The sequence below is a fragment of the Octopus bimaculoides genome, chromosome 6 (assembly GCF_001194135.2).
Source record: "Octopus bimaculoides isolate UCB-OBI-ISO-001 chromosome 6, ASM119413v2, whole genome shotgun sequence".
NCBI lineage: Eukaryota > Metazoa > Mollusca > Cephalopoda > Octopoda > Octopodidae > Octopus > Octopus bimaculoides.
The window spans coordinates 58012004-58013790 of NC_068986.1; the positions used below are offsets into that span (position 1 = coordinate 58012004).

At 35.1% G+C, this 1787-nt stretch overlaps 1 protein-coding gene across 1 annotated transcript in view; it reads right to left on the bottom strand.

Annotated features, from left to right (window-relative positions):
- The window catches only part of LOC106868936 (paired box protein Pax-5), a 261351-nt gene that overhangs the window by 78050 nt on the left and 181514 nt on the right, over positions 1 to 1787 (bottom strand). The window contains exon 4 of the mRNA XM_052968470.1: positions 320 to 517. Within this exon, the coding sequence (XP_052824430.1) occupies positions 320 to 517 (198 nt within the window). The remainder of the gene's footprint in view (positions 1 to 319; positions 518 to 1787) is intronic.

A 1787-nucleotide genomic window follows, 5' to 3' on the forward strand; every position in this document is an offset into this window, starting at 1 on the left:
AATGAGAGAGAGAGAGAGGCGGGGTGGAGAGAGAAAGAGAGGCGGGGGTGGAGAGAGAGAGAGGTGGGGGTGGAGAGAGAATGAATGAATGTTGATGCGTGTGGTGTTTACAATATCATCATTGTGTTTTCAATATGTACTTGTTAATCGAGGCGGCGAGGGGATAGAATCATCAGCTCGCTGGGCGAAATGCTTCGTGTTCTGTGTTCAATTTCTGCTGAAATCAACTTTGGCAGTTGAGTACTGAGGTCGATGCAATCGACTTATCCCCTGCCCCGAAATTTCTGGCCTTGTGCCAAAATTTAAAATCGATATTTACCTGTTAATCGAACTGACACTCGGTACGTTATCTTGGCTGCAAATATTCTCTGACAACAATCGGTCTCTGATTTCCCATGCAAACATTGTAGGATTTTCCTGTTTGTAACGAGCAATAGCTTCAACAACTTTTGGCGTTGCTACCTTCGGCTTGGAACCACCTATCACACCCGGCTTTATTGAGCCTGTTTCATAATATCTAAAGAAAAATGAATAAGAAACTTTATAACAATGATGCCTACAAATAGATATATGCATACAAAAAAGAAATATATATACATACAGATAAAGATATACATACATGCATACATACACACACTCACACGCACACATAGATAGATAGATAGATAGATAGATAGATAGATAGATAGATAGATAGATAGATAGATAGATAGATAGATGGGTACAAAGTATAGAAAATTCTGCTGTGAAAAGAGTAGAGAAGAGAAAAATTAATCATCAAATAAATCACGCAGTTGTAGAAACATCAGATTAAAATAAAATAGCCATTTTTGTATTATACGTAACGAATATATACCGTTGACAGGCTGATGATGCTATCTCCGTCCAAGATAATGTCTCTTATATATGTCGTGTGTTGAAAACCAAATAGCGAGATATATGAATATATATTATATTATGTTTAATCTTTTGTTAGTCTCTGCCTTGAAGGAATTTAAACGAAGAGACAGGCCATAGGCAGTGGAGATTTCATACAACTAAAAGTTTTGATTTATTCTGTGAGCCAATGGTCTTATGATCAACTGTATTCCAGTTGACCATCCCGTCTATATTTCTTCGTACATTGTGTATGAGTTCAGTGTCCGACCTTCTTTTTATTTTTGAAGACGGTATGACATGGTTTGATGAAGATATGACAGTTATTTCTAACAGGTCGTACTCTCATGTAGAGCTTTTCTCGTTGGTTTATTTAGGATATTTCAGTATTGTTTGCTGTTACTTCACGTGTAAGCGCTCAAATCTAACACTGGTCGATTAAAAGCATGAATTTAATAACGAGAGAGTCAAATCGCACGATTTCAGTAGAAAATATATAAACCATAACTACTACTACTACTACTACGTTATTTCGTTGTAAAATTGACTATAGAATGTTGAAATTATTATCATACAGCTTATTCAATATCAAAATAAAGGATATACATACGCAGGTATACACTTTATGTATATATAGAGATACATAGGTTAGACAGACAGACAGACAGACAGACAAACAGACAGACAGACAGACAGACAGACAGACAGACAGACAGACAGACAGACAGATAGATATCATGTCTCCATGACTATTAGTAAATCTTATTTAAATACTGTGTACATTCAAGTTCTCACTGGATGGAGTACTGTTTTTGTTCATCCTAACTATAACGGAAGTATATATATATACTGTGTATACTAAACTACATATATACATATAATATATATATACATATATATATATATATATA